At 49.5% G+C, this 17337-nt stretch overlaps 1 protein-coding gene across 1 annotated transcript; it reads right to left on the minus strand.

Annotated features, from left to right (window-relative positions):
- Window positions 1-12733: 12733 nt before the first annotated feature.
- LOC123854494 (large ribosomal subunit protein eL28-like) lies at window positions 12734-16825 on the minus strand. Its single transcript, XM_064573933.1, has 2 exons — window positions 16737-16825; window positions 12734-14676 (listed from the first exon to the last, which is right to left on the minus strand). The coding sequence occupies exon 2, from the start codon at window positions 13336-13338 to the stop codon at window positions 13126-13128; it is 213 nt and encodes a 70-aa protein (XP_064430003.1). The 5' UTR covers window positions 13339-14676; window positions 16737-16825; the 3' UTR covers window positions 12734-13125.
- Between the last annotated feature and the right edge of the window lie 512 nt (window positions 16826-17337).

A 17337-nucleotide genomic window follows, 5' to 3' on the forward strand; every position in this document is an offset into this window, starting at 1 on the left:
GGCCCCACCCTTATGGCCTCATTCGTCCTTAATGATCTCCATAGACACCCTATCTCCAAGCACAGTCACATTGGGGGTTAGGGCTTCAACCTATGAATTTGGGGGGGTACAATTCAGTCCTAACAAAGTGCTGTAGTATAGATATGTATGTCTTTGCTGTTTTTATTTTATTTTTAAAAGATTTTATCTATTTATTTAAGAAAGAGAGAGATAGAGCACGAATGGGGTCAGAGGCAGAGGGAGAGGGACAAGCTGAGCAAGGAGCCTGCTGGGGGGGCTCGATGCAGGGCTCCATGTGGGGCTCGATCCCGGGGCCCTGGGATCGAGCCCCACATGGAGCCCTGCATCGAGCCCTGAGTCCTAGGCTCAGGTCAGAATTCAGGACTGGTGTCCTTACGAGTTTATATAGGGGTCCCACTGTTTTTAATCTCTACTGTAGAAGAGGTGGGTCTACATTTGAAATACACTAATGAAGAGTGCACACCTCAGGGATGGTCGGTTAGCATTTGGAAAACCTGAATCAGAAATCCACACTGCAAAGGGACGCCTGGGTGGCTCAGTCAGTTAAGCATCTGCCTTCGGCTCAGGTCATGATCCCAGGGTCCTGGGATTGAGCCCTGCATCAGGCTCCCTGCTCAGCTCAGAGTCCGCTTGTCTCTCTCCCTCTGCCCCTCCTCCCACTCTCTCTCCCAAATGCATAAATAAATAAAATCTTAAAAAAAAACACACACAAAAGAAATCCACACTGCAAAGACAGCTACCACAAGCACATCAACTATCTAAATCTATATCAAAGGGTTCACCAATTAGCATTTAAATATGTTGGAAGTAAGTTTTCAGTGATAAGACAAGCGATGCTCAAGACATGGGATGGGCTAGAAATATACTAGCACCTCTGCTGTTGCCTGAATGGGGTGGGGGTGGGGAGTCTATGAATCTGACAAGCCCAGAGACCAAGCACCCTTGGGTATGGCAACCCAGGCCACAGACTTTGTTTGCTCCCGTGGCCGGCCACCCAACAGAGGACATTGTGCCTGTTCTAACCAGAGGGTTAGTTGAATCCTGCTCCCTAAATATTGTCACTTCTATACTCAGTGTGCCTTTCAGCCAACATACTTGTAGGTATGCCCAAGGGCAGACACCTGGCTCTTCACTGGGTGACAAGAGCAGATTGCGTAACTGGTTTTGTGCCTGTTTGTAATAAACTATTTTATGTGCAATTTCTGATTCAGTCGGAGGCTGGCTATGAGTTTTTTTTTTTTTTTTTAATGACATTGAACAGGACACCTGGTAGTGAGGTTGTGAGACACGGGACCAATAGCCTTTACTTTGTTCTGGGTCGGGGCTCTTAAGCTGAGGTTCAAGGATAAAATTCACAGGGTTTGTGAATTTGATGCAGGAAGACATGACATCTTCATTTTCACTCACTTCTAACTGAAATTTATCATTTCCTTCAATTATGATCGTAAGCAACAAACCTCAGTAGTATTCGCGGTACCTGCGCCTATCACCAATTAAAATCATGTTCCCATTGTTGCAGAGATCTTGAAATATCATTTATGTTCATCAGCGCTATGAAATGATGATAGTTATTAGATCTGCCACAGGAACTTGTTACTTAATGATTTACTAAAGAAGCACGTAAATATCTATATCACAAATTTGTTGTAATAATTTGATAATGATTTAAATGCTGTTGGTTTCCTTTGCAATCTGCCATATTTATTTACGTTTAAGGACCTCTGTTCTGGCAGCTTCTGCTGTTCGTCAGATAGTCCCAATATACGATGTACACTCAAGGCCAGGCTTGTCATTAAAACGGCAGTGATTGGAAACTCGTGTTTCAAATTGTCTCTTGATATTTTCAATTTGAGGGCTGACTTCATCTCAGATCTGATTAGATTATGGTTGTTTTGGCCTCCTGATGTGGCTGACAAAGAGCTTGTACTAGAAGAAACATCTGCTCTGCCTCCATCTTGTTCGGGCGTGCTTGTATTATTAGTATTATTTTTAACACACGGTTTCTTTGCAGGAATCTTTTTAAGCCCTATGGCTCATTTGGGAGTTAAGTTAAAAAACTAGGTCATATGATCGGTAAAGCCACATCACTAGGCACCTGTAAGCTGCCAGGCGTCACAATATTCTGCCAGTGGAGGAGAAACCTGGCTTCTCACTTTTCTCCTGGTCTCGCAGGGCCACGGGGGGCCAGCATTCACCGTGGCATTGGCCAGGGAAGGGCATTCGCCAGGGGCAATCTGCCCAGGAAACACAGAGACCAGTCACATTGATTTGAATCTGCAAATAATAAAGAAATTAATCTCCCTTAATATTGACATTAGGACTTTACGTATATTTTTTATCCTAAAAAAATAAAAGAGAAACCGAAGTTGTCAACGCGGGAGTGTTGAAGACCACCACTCAACAGCATAAGCCTCTGGTATGAGCATTTTTGGGCAGTCACATGACACAGTCAATTCATGGGGCATTTCCTAAAACCCCTAAGTCATATTTATCCACGCATTTATTTTGTTCATTCCTTCATTTGTTCGTTCATTCAACAGGTATTTATTAAGTACTGCTTCATGCGAGATTCTGCTGGGTGCTCGGATCCAATGATGAATTATCTACATTCTCCACCCTCCTTTGGCCCACAAACCAAGGGGAGATAGGCAGTGAAGAGTGCTGGGCCCCTGAAGGAAGGCTGCCTGCATAGGTGGATAGAGCACAAGGGCTGGGGGCTCGGTCTGGAAGTGACCCCTGGTCTGGCTGCAGGAGATGTGTGGGGGGTGGGGTAGGGAGCTTGGAGAGGGTCTGCCAGACTCCCAGAGGAATCACAGCGGGTGTTAGAGCAGTCTTCATCATGGCTGGCGGGCCTGGGAATGAGTGACTGCAGTAGCCTGGGGCCCGGAGCCTCGTCCTCCTTGGAAAGACTCTTGATTAAATCATGGGGCCGTGGAATGGATTTTTGTGGGGAGGATGCCTAGGCAAGACTCATTATTTATTTCAACCTGTTGAGATACTTTCCCATCGTGATTAGTCCTACATTTTGTACCATGAAAATTGTAGAATGGGACCGCGGTAGTTCAGCCAACTGCACCAAAGGGAAATGTGTAAGGTGACAGACACTTATCTGCGCTGCAGCTCTGGGGGTGGGGCAGGGGAGAGAACAGCTGAACCGCTTGCTCTCCATGTTGGTGTCATTTTGACTTAAAAAAAAAAAAGATTTTATTTATTTTTTTGAGAGAGAAAGAGAACAAGCTAGCGAGCGCACAGGGGGAGAAGGAGAAGCAGACTCCCCGCGGAGCAGGGAGCCTGATGCGGGGGCTCGATCCCAGGACCCTGGGATCATGACCTGAGCTGAAGGCAGACACTTAACTGACTGAGCCACCCAGGCGCCTCTCATTCTGACTTTAAATAAACCCCCAAAAGAGATACCACCCGAGTGAAAAATCCCTCGTCGTAAAACATATCAGGCCATACTCCGATGTAACGGTAAGATACTTCCCTCTAAAAAATGAAAAAGGAATCTGTGTCATCTAATTATACCCTAATGCGTTCTCCTTCCATAAAACAATGACCATTGCCAATCACCAGTTTCTTGTCTACCCCTGACAGCGCCTGGACCCTGACATTTGGAATTTCACACTGGGGACACTCTGAGATCATTTGATGATGGGGAGTTTGAACTTTGATGATTCTTTTCCCTTTTTAGTATGATAAAATTGGCCTAGATATTTTTGCCTTTCCAAATGTGCATGGGGATGTGGCTTGCTGGTGGAGGAAGGCAAGAGGCGGGAGCCGGGCCTTTTCATCTTTGCACGGAAAATCAGAATTCAGGCCAGGCTGTAGTCACTGAGCTGTCTTACCACCTTCTGGCCGCCTCGGTTTAAGGAGGTGGCTATAGCCCAAACCCTCCCCATTTAGTAGATTTCTCACTGTGTCCAAGCACCTCAAGGCCCTCTTGTTGGCCATGGCTTAGCAGGAAGCTTATGAGCAGTGTTGCCTAGAGTGGTCACTCCTTGTGATTAGGGCTCAGCTGTCACCCTGTGGTCTCCTTCTCTCATTTTGGAGAATTTCTCTGCCTCTATCTTGGGTGGCACCCCCGGTTTCCTGGATTCCACATCTCCTCTTTCATGACTTTTCCCAACATTTTGGTGGCTCATCTCCTCCAGCAGCATTCTGAGGAAGGATGCATGGGCAGCAACGTTTTGAGATGCTGCACCTCAGAGAAGTAAGCTCACACTTAACTGATAGTTGGGCTGGATATAGAATTCTAAGTTGGGTCATTTCCCCTGAGAATTTTGAAAAGCAGTTTTCTCTTTTCTCCCAAATGGCAGGGTTGCTATGGAGAAGTCTAGGGCCATTCTGACTCTCAATCCTTGTGTATAATATGCATTTTCTCTTTAGAAGGCTTTAGGGTCTTGGGGCACCTGGGTGGCTCAGTCTTTTAAGTGTCTGCTTTTGGCTCAGGTCATGATCCCAGGGTCCTCAGGCTCCCTGCTGAGCGGGGAGTCTGCTTCTCCCTCTTCCTCTGCCCCTCTCCCCCGCTCCTGCTCTCTCTCTCTCTCTAAAATAAGTAAATAAAATCTTAAAAATTTTCTTTATTTATTAGACAGAGAGAGAGAGCAGGAGCAGGGGGAGTGGCAGGCAGAGGGAGAGAGAGAAGCAGTCTTCCTATGGAGCAGGAAGCCCAATGCAGGGCTCGATCCTGAGACTCTGGGATCATGATCTGAGCCAAAGGCAGTTGAACCACCCAGGTGTCACTCCTGAATGCTTATCTTTAATGCTATTCAATAATGTCTCTTCTGAGACATTATCAATAAGTAGACGTATGCATGCATATGTATGTGTGGTGTGAGAGTGGGTGTGTGTGTGTGTGTGGTTTACATTTCCCAGCATAGTCCCTCTTTCCTGTTCCTTTTTTTCCCTAAGATATATTTATTTATTTTGAGGGGTGGGAGGGGCAGAAGGAGAGGGAGAGAGGGAATCTCCAGCAGACTCCCCAGCTGAGCAAGGAGCCCAATGCAGGGCTTGATCTCACGACCCTGAGATCATGACCTGAGCCGAAGGCAGATTCTTAACCGACTGAGCCACCCGGGGGGTCCCAGCCGACTTCACTCTAGGGCGCACCAGTTTTCAAAGTATGGTCCCCAGGCCAGCAGTGGCAGCATTACCTAGGAACTTCTAAGTAATGCACATTCTTAGGCCCCACTCTAGATTTATTGGATTCAAAACCCTGCCTGTTTGCGTTTTTTTTTTGTTTGTTTTGTTTTTTTAAGATTTTATTTATTTATTCATGAGAGATAGAGAGAGAGAGAGGCAGAGGCAGAGGGAGAAGCAGGCTCCCCGCGGAGCAGGGAGCCCGACGTGGGACTCGATCCCGGGACTCCAGGATCATGACCTGAGCCGAAGGCAGTCGCTTAACCAACTGAGCCACCCAGGCGCCCCTGCCTGTTTGCGTTTTAACAAACCCTCCAGGGGATTCTGGTGCAGACTAAAGTTTGAGAACTACTGTTGTGTGGTGATCTGGCTAGGCTATTTAAGTGGGAAATCTCTGGTGACAATATTGAATCTCCTTCCGAGAGGGTGTCTAAGCCTGAATGTCAAGTTTCTAGGAGTTGCGTGAGCAGAAGAGCTTGGCGGGGGGCATGATATTCATAAGAAAACTTACACCTAGGGGTGCCTGGGTGGCTCAGTTGGTGAAGCGTCTGCCTTCAGCTCAGATCACGACCCCGGCGTCCTGGGATCGAGCCCCACATTGGGCTCCCTGCTCAGAGGGGAGCCTGCTTCTCCCTCTGCCTCTGCCCACCCACCCCCTCCTACTCGTGTGTGCTCTGTCTTTCAAATAAATAAAATCTTTAAAAAAAAAGAAAAGAAAACTTACACCTAATCTTTCTGTTTTCATTTGGCCATCCTACTTTCAACTGTGCCTGGTATCTCTGGCCAAAGGCCCTTTCCTTGGAGGCGCCTGGGTGGTTCAGTCGGTTAAGCGTCTGCCTTCGGCTCAGGTCATGATCCCAGGGTCCTGGGATCGAGCCCCGCATCGGGCTCCCTGCTCAGCGGGGAGCCTGCTTCTGCCCCTCCCCCCTGCTCATGCTCTCTCTCTCCCCACCCCTTGTCTTAAATAAATAAATCTTTAAAATAAAAAACAAAAACCGAAGTCCCTTTCCTTGAACGCTGCGCAGATAATAAAGGTCCAGTCGTCTACTTGCAGTGGGTGGTGGTGAAGGGACAGTCACTTAGGTGTACAGAGCAGGGGAAGGCACCCGAATACCTGACTGCTTCTAGAAAGGACTTTCAATTGATCGGTTCCACCTCCACTTCCAGAAGCACCTGGTGTGGCCCCTTCTGGGTCTTTGGAGGGGAGTGAAGTTCTGGTAGTTTCTCAGCCTTTCTGCCTTCCAGCGGAGGGATGGGCTTTCTCTGTCCTGCTATAAGTCAGTCACCAAACAACCCTCCACTTTCCAGCTTCCAAGCTCTTGGCTATTTTCCCCTGTCCTGTTTTCTTTAGACTTGCAGGCAAATGCCTTTTAAATATCCCTTTACTATCATTTTCATGAAGTTTTGGAAGGAAGCAAAGGAATGAACGTATGTGTGCAATCTTCCGTCTGTAACCAGACATACCATGATTTTCGAGGAGTGCTCCCTTTGGGGATGAGAACAGCTCCCCGCTGCTGCTACTGTAATCCGTAGCAAGCCTGGGGCCCTGGCTGTGTTTTGGCCTCTCTGGGCCCCCTGGGTAAAAGCGAAAGGGGATCCAGGGCCTACCGTTATTTTGGCAGAGTAACCTGAAAATATGGCTTCCATCCCTCGCTCGGGAGCCAGCCATGGCTCCTCACTGCCCTCCTCACTGCAGGGTTTATGCCTCCGGGGGGGCGTGCAAAGCTTGCCTTCCCTGGGCTTCATTCAGCTTGCCTGGCACACCCCTCTGCTCTCTCCTCCCTTCTCCTGACCAAAGACATTGGCTCTCTTGCCCCCCTGCCTGTCCTCTCACACCTAGAAGGACTCCTCTCTCCCCTTTGCCTTCGCAAGTCCCCCCAAGTCCAGCTGAGGTGCCCTGTCTCTCTTTAGGCAGCCTCTGTGTGCTTTAGCTTCTCTCCCTTCTCTGACCTCACACACTCAATGTCAGCATCATGCAACTTAGCTCGACGGCGTCACCTACACAAGTACAAGGGCTAGTTCCTGTCCACCTTCTGGGCCCCACATCGTGCCAGAAACACTGGGTATTAAGTATATATGTCTTGACTGATGGGTGAGGACCTACTGTACTCATCTCTTCTGTTCTTTAGTACTCATATATTAATACATGACACAGACTATATATATATATATTTTTTAAAGATTTTATTTATTTATTTGACAGAGAGAGCAGGAACACAAGCAGGGGATTGGGAGAGGGAGAAGCAGGCTTCCCGCCGAGCAGGGAGCCCAATGTGGGGCTCGATCCCAGGACCCTGGGATCATGACCTGAGCCGAAGGCAGATGCTTAACTGACTGAGCCACCCAGGCGCCCCACATTTAACCATTTTGAAATGAACAATTCAGTGGCATTTAGCACATTCACAATCTTGTGCAACCATCACCTCTATTGATTTCAACACATTTTTATCGTCCCTAAATAAAACTCTCTACCCACCAGTTACTCCCTATTCCCTCCTCCTCCCAGCCCCTGACAATCACCACTCTGCCTAATCCAACTTAAAAAAAAATTAACTACAGCGCCTGGCTGGCTCAGTCGTTAAGCGTCTGCCTTCAGCTCGGGTCATGATCCCGGGGTCCTGGAATCGAGCCCCGTGTCGGGCTCCCTGCTCTGCGGGAAGCCAGCTTCTCCCTCTGACCTTCCCTTCTGGCTATCTCTGTCTCTCTCAAATAAAATCTTAAAAAAAAAATTGACTTTTTTTCATTGTAAAATACACATAACATAAAATTTATCATTTTAACCATTTTTAGGTATACAGCTCAGTGGCATTAAGCACATTCACATTGTCGTGCCATCATCACCACCATCCACCTCCAAAACGTTTGCATCTTCCCAAACAGAAACTGTGTCCATTAAACACTAAGTCCCCATCCCCCCTGCCACCAGCCACCACCATTCTACTTTGTCTCTGTGAACCTGACTACTCTAGGAACTTCATATAAATGGAATTATACAATATTTGTCCTTTTGCAACTGGCTTATTTCATATTATTTGCATAATATCCTCAAGGTTCAGCCATGTAGCATGACAGAATTTCACTCCTTTTCAAGACCAAATGATACTGTATCCACAGTTTGTTTATTCATTCATCTTTCTGTGGACACTTGGGTCCTTTCCACCTTCTGGCTATTGTGAATAGAGCTGTAATGAACATGGGGGTGCTGTATCTGTTCGAACGATTGCTCTTAATCCACTTTTAACATAGTTACAACGGTACCCGGCTCAGTTTGGAGTTCTGATATTTCGTTTAACAATGTATCACGCCTGCCTTTCTCCATGTTGCCACATGGTCTTTACAATCTTCCTTCTCAATAGCTGCATATAGTCCATCTAAGTAACTCCATTTTCACGCAGAGATGCAGTGCCAGCTTAGACAAGTTTTTACAAGCCTCCCCATCCATGTCTTTGGAAGGCTTGGAGCGGGACGCATTTGGAAAATGCTCCCTGGGAGATCAGTCTGAGCCTGGAGCCGGTATCCCCTTCGCCTCTCACCGCCCCCTCCCCTTTCCCCTCCCCCCATCAAAGCTTCAGGAAACAAAAGGAGACATCCAATTCCTGAAAACAGACAACAACAAGCTGAAAGACACGGAGAGGAGTCTCTCTGAGGTTCTATACTGAAGATGGTGGGGGGCGGGGGTGGAAAGAGGCGAGAAGCAAAGCAGACCAGCATTCCGGTGCGTTTGCTTTCAGCCTCAGTGCGCAGCTGCGAGCCGAGCGGGTGCCGGCCGTGTGCCTGGTCCTCGCTACCCCCACCTTCACCTGCATCCTGCATCCTTCATCCTTCGTGCGCATCCTTTGGTGACCCTCACAATGTACCGGAACGCCACCTTGGCCCCTGTCAAATGCCGTAAGCAGCACTCGTGCTCCTTCCACGCCCGAGGGGGGAGCAACAGAGGAGAAAACAGCTTTCCATGACCCAGGGACCTGCTGTTGACAGCCCTGGGTGCCTGGTACGGAAAGTAAGTGTTTTCTTTGGCTTTGTTTTGTTCGCAGAGCCTCCTCTCCCAGCCCTGTTCACCTTTACAGCATCACCTGAAGCAACAAAGCCGCTTAATTACGCTGCCTTTGAAAACTTTGAACTAGACAGGCTGGATTCCTTGTGTTAAAATCCTTTCCCTCCTGTAAGGGCTGAAAGGAGCTTCCCTGCTCAGCCTGATTTTAAAACCCTCACACCAAGCATGGAAAATTCTATAAATACCAAATGCGAACCTGGAGTTTAACCTTTAATTATTCTAGCCTCCAGCTCAACCTCCCGATTCCACCATTTTCTTTCTGCACATATGTCCTCTTTAAACTCTGTTTGGAGCATGATCAACATTAATAATAATAATAAAATCTCCTTGGGAAGCTTTCAGAGCCATCAGAAAATGAATAGGAATCGTAGACGTGGGGGTGATCTTTGGAGAAACACTCATCTGGCCGCCTGTTTCGTCACATTGATGCTAGAGGTCTGTATCGGTTTGACTGTCTGAAATCATTGCCATGCCCCCCAACGCAAGTAAAGCCTCTACACAGACTTGGCTTCATTTTCTCCCAGGTGGCGTCCTGGATGCATTTGTTCTGAAGACCTTTATTCTGGTTATGTGCATAATAAGCCACCTCCAAAATTAGTGGCTCAAAACAACAAATTGTTTATTTTGCTTTCAAATCTGCAGTCTGGGCAAGGCCAGTGGGGACAGCTTGTCTCTGCTCCGCACGGTGTCCCTGGGGTGGCTTGACTGCTGGGGCCTGGGGTCATCTGAAGGCTCTCGCTCACACATCTAGTGCTGGTGCTGGCTGGCTGGGGTTGTCCATTGTGGCCTCGCCACGTGGCTTCCTGGCTTCCTGGAAGCTAGGTTCGAAGTGGCCTGAGGACACATAGCAGTTTGAGGACTGAGCCTCAGATGTCCCCTAGCTTCGCTTCCGTCGTCTTCGGTTGGGTGAGGCAGTCATGAGGGCCTGGCCGGGTTCAAGGGAAGGGGGCGTAGACTCCATCACCGGAAGCGTCCTCATCACTGGAATGTCATTATCACCTTGAAGAAGACCCTGTGGAATGGGAGATACTGTGGTGGCTATATTCATCTGCTGGGGCCGCCATAACAAAATCCCACGTGGTGGGGGGCGGCTTAAGCAACAGAAATTTATTTTTTCACGGGTCTGGAGGCTAAAATTTCAGATCCAGGTGTCAGCAGGGTTGGTTTCTCCTGAGGCTTCTCTCTCCTTGCCCCTACCCCCACCCCCCCCATCTCCTTGCATGATCCTCTCTGTGGGCAGATCCCCGGAGCGGCTTTCTCTTTTTATATGGATACGAGTCTTAATGGATTAGGGCCCCACCCCATGATCTCATTTAACCTTAATTACCTCCTTATAGGCCCTATCTCTGAATACAGCCACACTGTAGATTAGGGCTTCAACCTATGAATTTCAGGGTCGGTGGGGGAAACTACTCAGTCCTCAGCAGGGGCCGTCGTTGGAAAATACAATCTGCTACAGGCCCTTAGCCGTTTCTCTCTCTCTCTGAGTCTCCGAGCCTGAAATTATCCTTCTCAAATGATAAATGGGTTAAAAGGACAGCGTGGAGGTTGACCTACAGGTGGCGCTTGGGAGACGCTATCTGGTGAAGGCCTTTCCTTTTCATGAACCGGGCCCAGCGGACCGTCCTGGGGTCCAGAAATGTTTGAGGACCAGCGGCATGTTCCTCACTTTGACACTAGCTGGGCCAAAGAGCAACTGCAGACCCTCTGGCAATCCATTCAAATCTGGCCCCCGGTGGTGGCTTCGTATTGTGTCACCTTGGCCGGGCTGGAGCGATGTTTCCCCCCAATTCCCTTCCTCTTGCGGTTCCGGATGAGAGCTGGTGAGAAGAGAAATTTGCACCGCATATGGAAGATGGAGGAGAAGCAGCTACTCCTCCTCTCTGGTCATCGCGGTTAGATGCAGTGAAGGACAGAAGGTGCCAGAAGGTGCCAGCTTGCCCTTATTCTCTCCTGCCGTGCACGCAATTCTGCTTCTTGACTGCTGACCCTGCTGAGCCACCCCCGTGCCATGCCAGGCCCACCACCCAACGTACAGACACATCTTCCATGGGCTTCTCCTCAAGCTCTCCTTCACGGCCGCGCTCTGGCAGCCTAGCGACTCTCCTCCAACCCTCCAACTTCCCCTTCAGACCCTTCCTTTCCCAGACTCCACCACGGTCGGGAGGTCCTGCTCCATTACGAAGCCCTTACTCCACACCCCCGCTCAGTGACTACACCCAGAACAAGGTTTGCACAGTGGGGGGAGAAGAACCCAGTGGGTTCAGAGCAGAGTTTCTGGTTTAGAGTGGGGCTTGAATGGCGGTGTCACAGTTGGGGCAGGCCAACAGAGATGTCCCTTTCAGGCCTCTGCAAAGCTAGGAGGAGCCTGTGGGCCGGGAGCAGGGCCTTTGATCCCTCCGTGAGGGCCCCGGGCCCCAGGCTCCCTGCTACTGCAGAGCACTTCCCCTCCTGGCTCTGGATGGGGCTCATTAGGCCTGACACCAAGGTGTGTCATCCCTTTCTCCATGACATCATCTCTCCCCCAGGCTTCAGAAACAGTGTGAGCGCAACACAACACTGGAGAGCCCATGGGTCTACGCTCTGTGCTTCGGGGGGACAGGCCTTCCCCGTGTTCAACGATAGCACCATCATAATTCTACAACGTTGAACACAAATGAACTCACTCAACAAGTTAATAAATCAGTTCGACATGGTGAGCTGACCTCTTGTTTTCTTTTTAAAAGATTGTATTTTTAAGTGATCTCTTACACCCAGTGTGGGACTCAAACTCACGACCCTGAGATCAAGAGTTGCACGCTTTCCTGACTGAGCCAGCCAGACGCCCCTTTTCTTTCCTTTCCTTTCCTTCTTTTCTTTTCTTTTTTGTGAGCTGACTTTCAAGTGACTTTCAAATGGTCTCAACCCCAACAGTGAAACATTTTTAGCACCCTTCCCCACTATATGTTTATTTACTTATAACTTACATTCATGTGCTAATGCTTTTTGCTAAGATCATAAGGCCATATGCCTATGTGTGAGGTCCATTATTAACAATAGAAGTCAAAAAGCCATATTTCAAATAGTCTCCGTGTGAAAATTTTAAAATGAACTAGCTCTCAAAGTAGGAGAACTGTGAGCTCTGCCAGTTTCTTCGTAGCTTATGCTTCCTTTTACAGGACTATCTTCAAGCCACGGTTTCCTTAGAGGAACCGTTTCAAGCCCCTTGCCCATTTGGTGATGATTAGTTTGGTTAGAGCGACATAATGCGATCTGTAAATTCACTCAACATGGCACTCATAATAGGCCATTTGCTGAAGGTGAAAAACCATTTGAGGCAGATGCTGTCCAAGTTATGGGACTGCCACTCTCCCTCAGCATTCTTCACCTGTCACGCTGGATGCTGAGTGGTGACAAACAGCCCAAACAAGGCCCCAGGGTCAATCTGCATGTTGCATATTGGTCATTGTAATCGTCAGCTCTTGCCGCAATAATGCTGTGGAACAAACACTCCGAAACTCAGTGGCTTACAATAACAGGCATTTATTTTTCTTGCTCATGGTCCTGCAGGGTTGTGGGGGGTTGATTGATCTTGGCTGGGCTTGGCTATTTCAGGCTGCGGGTTGGCCGGGAGTGGTTCCAGGTCACAGGGTTTTTTTTGGGGGGGGGGGGTTTGTTTGTTTGTTTGAGGCGGTTGACATCTTTATTGCTTTGGAGGTGGGGGGCTGGTGCTCAGGAGCTCTTGGTGGGGCAGTCCGCTTCCTCTTCACCATCACGGGCTTCTGACTGTGCAGGATGGCTCTGGTTGTGCAAATGGCAGCCACGCACAGATCTGGGCGGTACTTGTTCTTGCAGATCATGTGCCTGATGCTGCCGAGGGTGGCCCGGGCATTCTGGTTCACGGTGGTCTGCAAGTAGGAGGTGATGGGTTTTCACTGGCGGGATCTCTGCTTCATGACCACCACTATACCTTTGCTGTCAGGTCCTGGCTCCATGCCCAGAGTCCAGTGGTGCATCAGCCCGTTGTAGTGGAAGGACTTGTTTGCCTTCAGATTATTGGGGTCGGTGTTGTATGTCTGCCTGTTCCTCTCCATCAGGAAGCTGGAGCAGTTCTGCCTGACCATCCATTGCAGGTGGACGGACATGGCAGCAGCTCCTCTCGCTATGACAGTTGGAGATGGAAAGAGCTCCAGGTCACAGATTTTGTGCAGGTCTGGAGCCCTGGCTGATGTGACTACAGCCACCTGGGACCTGTTCTTGTCCTAGTGATGGCAGAAGCTCAAGAGGGCAAACCATACCATGCAACACATTTAAAGTGTCGGCTCACGTGCCACGTCTGGTAATTATCTTGCTCAAGCCCAACTTCCCAGGGGTGGGGGGAGTATATTTCACCCACAGTGGGAGGCACTGCAAAGTCACGTGGTAATCAGTGCTGCTTCTACTCCAGGTGAGGGATGAATTAGGATCAATAAGCCAAACTACTGGGAGCCCCTGGGGAGCTCAGTCGGTTAAGCATCCGACTCTTGACTTTGGCTCAGGTCATGATAATCTGGGTCCTGCAGTCGAGCCCTGTGTCAGGCTCTGTGCTCAGTGGGGAGGCTGCTTCTCTCCCCCTCCCTCTGCCCCTTCCTCCACTCTCTCTCTCAAATAAATACACAAACCTTAAAAAAAAAATAAGCCAAACTACCAAAAGGAAAAAAAAAAGCCAAACTACCATAGTGATAGAAAGGAAAGTTCTAAAGTTCTGATATTTTCTTCCTACCTATATTAGTTTGGTAGGGCTGTCATAACAAAGAACCACACGCTGAGGGGCTTAAACAACAGGAATGTGCTGTCTCAGGGTTCTGGAGGCCAGAAGTCCAAGATCAAGGTGCTGGCAGGGTTGGTTCCTTCTGAGGGCCGTGAGGGGTGCCTCTGTTCCAGGCGTCTCTCCTTGGCTCGTCTTTTTCCCGTGTCTCTTCACATTGTCTTCCCTCTGTGTAGGTCTGTGTCCAAATTTCCCCTTTTTATAAGGACGCTAGTCATATTTTTTATGCCCACCCTAATGACCTCATTTTAACTCCATTACCTCTATAAATATCCTATCTCCAAATAAGGTCATATTCAGAGGTACTGGGGCTTAGGACTTCAACATATGAATTTTGGTGGGACACACAATTCAACCCATTACCCTTGCCCCTCAAAGGATTGTCTTGTCTTAGGGTGTGCGTTACCCTACTTTGGGGACTTCCCGGCATAGAGAAAAAGTCTTCTTGCTCCTGGCCTTGAATGACGCCTCTTGGCTGAGTGGTGAGCAGAGGACAAAGGCTTCAGACTTCGGGGCGCCTGGGTGGCTCAGTTGGTTAGGCGACTGCCTTCGGCTCAGGTCATGATCCTGGAGTCCCTGGATCGAGTCCCGCATCGGGCTCCCTGCTCGGCGGGGAGCCTGCTTCTCCCTCTCCCACTCCCCCCTGCTTGTCTTCCCTCTCTCGCTGTGTCTTTCTCTGTCAAATAAATAAATAAAATCTTAAAAAAAAAAAGGCTTCAGACTTCAAGACCCCACCCCCAGCCCCATTGCGATCAGAAGAAACTCTGACCTCTTCAGCCACGCCATACCCAAGCCACCACAACTGTTTGCTGGGGGTAAAAAAATCTATACCGTTGGCCATAAGGTGTCATGGAGGCAAAACCTTCGTATCAGTCTTGGCACCTGTGAAATGAGCACCTCACCTTCCCTTGATGGGGTGTTGTGATGTTTAATGTTTGCCAGAAGAGCCCCAGAGGAAAGGGCAGACTCAATCCTACTGACGATTCTGCAGAACCACCCTGCCTCTCTTATTGAGGCTCAGGAAGGAGTCTGGGACAAATGATTGAACTCACCCAAGTTTGTGTTCCAACGAGCAGGGCAGAATGGGCTGGCGTGTGCGCACGCCGTAAATAACCTTAACACTTCATAGGAGCCCGCGAGGAGGTAATTCTCTTAGCAGGCTGCCCTGTACTGTCGCTCTGATTCATTCCCGAGCGATGTGGCCCACATGTGTTCCTGCAACCGCAGGAACAAGCGCCCTTTCTGCCACGTCAGCATTTTCCGTTCGCGCGAAAATTACGCACACTCCCGTCATTTCATTAAGACATTACGTCTCTGATGTGACGTGTCGGGTTTCCAGAGCCGGACAGAAAAGCCTGCTGGTGGCTCGGGACGGCCATCCCCATCCCCACCCCCCCAAATACAACGATACTCCTGTGACACCTGGCCATTAGGGAGAGGAGGAGGAGGGACCAGCAGCCAGCACAGACGACAACGAGGCTATAACAGTGATCAGCGGCTTCCTTCCTTTCTTCCTCCCCAGCCCCACGCCTGGTGTTGGAATATTCCAGACATCTGGAATTATGACCGGCTAAATGCAGTCGAACACAGATTTCTTTTTGTGGAAATATTCTGATCTAAGACCCAGGAGGGCAGGGATATTGGGTAATTGCCATCCTTGCAATAAACATATTATGGAAGTTTATAAACTCGGCCTATCTCTCGGCTGCTTTAGGCTTCTGGTGTGCCTGGGATGGCTTTGATTTTGAAATCACTTAGACGATAGGCAGACTTTTCCTCTCCGTGCATTTGCAGAGCAATCTGATAAACACATCTGTGGCAAGTCCTGTTTGGGCTAGTTGGGGGCCGACCAGAGGATAGAGTACTTTTCACGAAATAAATACATACATACAAAGCATGTATGTGACCCAACTGGAATCGGGAAGACTGGAAACTATCACAAGATATTCTGCGCACACGATATCTAATCTCCCTTCTAGACAGAAGAAATTCAAATGAGCCTCTGCCATTAAAACTTTGATTATCAGAAACTTCATTTTAATCAGAGCTTGCCATAAACTCTGTGTGCTCAGCCGACTTGTGTATTTAACATTCTCGATATTATATGCTGTTCCAATTATCCAAATTTTTCTTAAATTCAATTTCCCAGGGCCTTGTGGTGTTCAGCTAATCAAGCTTGAACTTTTTTTTTTTTAAAGATTATTTATTTATTTATTTATTTGAGAGAGAGAGAATGAGAGAGAGCACATGAGAGGGGGGAGGGTCAGAGGGAGAAGCAGACTCCCTGCCGAGCAGGGAGCCCGATGCGGGACTCGATCCCGGGACTCCAGGACTCCAGGATCATGACCTGAGCTGAAGGCAGTCACTTAACCGACTGAGCCACCCAGGCGCCCAAGCTTGAACTTTTTTAAAAAAAGTGTTTATCCCTAGTCTCTCCGTACACGCCGTGGCTAGATACACACAGGCAGCAGATCGAGGACGGTGTCGGGGTGCCACGGTGTGGCACTTTGCGGATGAAGAGGCCACCCTGGCGCTGCCTGGAATCTAGATGCAACCCCCCCCCCAACCCCGGTTTTATTCCCGATCACTTGGGCGCCCTGTGCGAACAGCGCCACGCGACCTCCCCAGGCCGCCCCCCTCCCCCCGAGGCCCCGGCGCGGCCCACGGCGGCCGCGATCTGCGGGTAGATCCGTCGCCGGCCGCTCGTTTCCCTCTGCCCCCTTCTTGGTGGCTCACCGAGATTAGCCTTCAGGAATGTGGTTAGCACACACTGGCCTCATAACTCAACCCCGCATATCACAGCACACAATCACAGGAAATACCACTTGTCATTACGACGTGCGCGCTCACGCGTCGGCCCCCGCACGCCCCACGTAGCAGCGGGCGCATGCACGTACGGCACGTTCCGGCGGGCCCCCCGTTCTGCACCCACCGCTCGCTGCGTCGGCCCTGCGGACACCTGGGCCCCGGCGGTTAAGGGAAAGGATCCCCTCCCCCGGCTTTTTTTTTTTTTAATCGCCGTGGCCACTTTGCTTCCCAGTCTAGGCTCAGCCCGCCAGGGTCAAGAATTGTAAAGAAAGTCGCTCTTGGCCCCCTTCCAGGTACCGGAAGGGTTGGGGCTCGAGATTGTGTTATTGCAGTTGAGGGAGGCGAGGCCCGCTCTTGCCGGCGTCGGATCCGGCCTGGTTGTCTCCTGCAGACCCCGGGGGAGCCAAGCCAAATGTCCCCTCGACCTCTTCTGCGCATGCCCACTGCGTCCCTTTGCCCTTTGAACCACGCTCTTTTCTGCCTTTGGAATGTTCTTTCCCCCTTTCTCTGCCTATTGAAATCTTCCCTT

The sequence above is a fragment of the Mirounga angustirostris genome, unplaced genomic scaffold, assembly GCF_029215605.1.
Source record: "Mirounga angustirostris isolate CCGP_5_RB_7025 unplaced genomic scaffold, mMirAng1.0.hap1 SCAF_11, whole genome shotgun sequence".
Lineage (NCBI taxonomy): Eukaryota > Metazoa > Chordata > Mammalia > Carnivora > Phocidae > Mirounga > Mirounga angustirostris.